The sequence below is a fragment of the Poecilia latipinna genome, unplaced genomic scaffold, assembly GCF_001443285.1.
Source record: "Poecilia latipinna isolate Pla-1442-1.1 unplaced genomic scaffold, P_latipinna-1.0 Scaffold840, whole genome shotgun sequence".
Classification (NCBI taxonomy): domain Eukaryota; kingdom Metazoa; phylum Chordata; class Actinopteri; order Cyprinodontiformes; family Poeciliidae; genus Poecilia; species Poecilia latipinna.
In genome coordinates this window covers 152,832-154,786 of record NW_015113456.1, presented here as the reverse complement: position 1 = coordinate 154,786, position 1,955 = coordinate 152,832, and the positions used below count along the sequence as shown (strand labels likewise).

Genomic DNA, 1,955 nt, shown 5'->3' with positions numbered 1-1,955 from the left:
CATTAACAGTCACGTTGCTGCTGAGCGGAGGAACACCAGAGTCTGTAGCCTGAACTTTAAATTGAAACGTCTTTAACTCCTCAAAGTTAAACGACTGTAAACTTATAATGTCTCCAGTCTCTGAATTAATATTTACCATAGACGACAGCTGCATGTTGCCATTACTTTCAGCAACTGAAAAACTCACTTGAGCATTCTGATCAATGTCCGCATCTAATGCAGATACTCTTTTTAAAACAGTCCCTACTGGAGCGTTCTCTTTTAAATAAACATTGAACACAGAGTCTGAAAACTGTGGGTAGTTGTCATTCACATCGGACACAAAAACTGTAAAATCCTTTGTGCTCGTCAGAGTGGGTTTTCCGTCATCTGAAGCAATGATGGTCACATTGTAATATGAATCGGCCTCTCGGTCCAGCTGGCTGTCCACCACCAAAGAGTAATAATTTTTATAATTCGTTTCTAACTTGAATGGGGTTTTATTTTTAACGTTGCAGTGAATTACTCCGTTTTTACCCCCATCTTTATCTACGACTGAGACAAGTGCAATAGCTGTTCCCAATTTTGTGTCTTCTTTAACGGTGTCAATCAGAGTGGTTACAGATATTTCGGGAGCATTATCATTTAAATCGTTCACTTCTATCAGCACCTTGCATTGTGAGGTCATAGGAGGATACCCTCTGTCACTGGCCTGAACGCGTATCTCAAAAACCGGGTGCTCTTCATAGTTGATGTTTCCTTTCACAGTTATTAAACCTGTATGTTCATCAATTTGAAAGATGTCTAAAATGTGGTCTTGGTCTTTGCTGCTAAGTGAGTAGGAAATCGCTCCGTTTGGCCCTTCATCGTCGTCTGTCGCTATAACTGTGATCACCGACGTACCAAGTGGCGAATTTTCGGTAATACTTGATTTGTATAAAGGTTGGGCAAATATTGGCACGTTATCGTTATTGTCTAAAACATGTATTATTAACTGTGATGTTCCGGATTTTACTGGTGTTCCTCCATCCACAGCAGTCAGCGTCAGACTAATAACAGACTGCTTCTCTCGGTCTAAAGGTTTTTGTAGAATGAGCTCAGCAGACACTTTCTCTCCTTTGTTCACCGATAAGGAGAAATGATCATTTGTACTCAGCTTGTATGTGCTGATATCATTTTGTCCTACATCTGCATCATAAGCTGACAAAACCAGAAATTTAGTCCCAGGCAGCGTGCTTTCTGCTATTTCAATATTTTGAGAATTACTAGTGAAAGATGGAAAATTGTCGTTAACGTCTATAACATTTATCTCTAAACGATAAAGCTTCAAAGGAGAATTAATTACAGCTTCGACGCTCACTGTGCATTTCTTTGCCTTTGCACAGAGCTCCTCTCTGTCTATTCTGTCGTTGACAAAGAGAACACCTGTCTTGAGATTTACCTCGAAGTGCTTTTTCTTTGCTCCATTAACAATTTGAAACATGCGAGCTTCCAACTCGTGCACGCCGAGGTTTAGATCTTTGGCGATATTTCCCACTGAGGTTCCCGGATTTACCTCTTCCGATATGGAGTAAGAGAACTGCCCGGACACCGAAATCCATCCGCAGCCAAGGAGAATAAATAATGTGAATGTCAACACAGGAATATCTTGAATTGAATTCATAATCCGACCGGAAGAAAAAAATAAACGAATAAATCCTCCACTGTAGATCCAGCAAAAAACGAAAGCTATGTCGCTTTCTTTTCAAACAGTCCTCAGCAAAGCTCATATGCCGTAGTGTACCCTCTATGCTTCTTCGTCGCTTTGTGCCAAAGCCCAAGAAAACATCATCACGTGTGAAAAGGGACGGAATTCAGTATTCAGTTCAATATATAAAGGGCAACAGCGCCCCCTGTTGTCGTTTATCTTTATTGCACAATAAGGCAAAAAGGAAAGATAAATCATTACAGTATATATATATATATATATATATATA

The 1,955-nt window shown here is 39.9% G+C and overlaps 1 protein-coding gene across 1 annotated transcript in view; it reads right to left on the bottom strand.

The window, feature by feature from the left end:
• Positions 1-243: 243 nt before the first annotated feature.
• The window catches only part of LOC106956695 (protocadherin alpha-8-like), a 22,522-nt gene continuing 20,810 nt past the window's right edge, over positions 244-1,955 (bottom strand). Inside the window, exons 4-5 of the mRNA XM_015047696.1 lie at positions 1,421-1,558; positions 244-258 (exon numbers count right to left, since the gene is read on the bottom strand). Coding sequence (XP_014903182.1) covers positions 244-258; positions 1,421-1,558 — 153 coding nt within the window. The remainder of the gene's footprint in view (positions 259-1,420; positions 1,559-1,955) is intronic.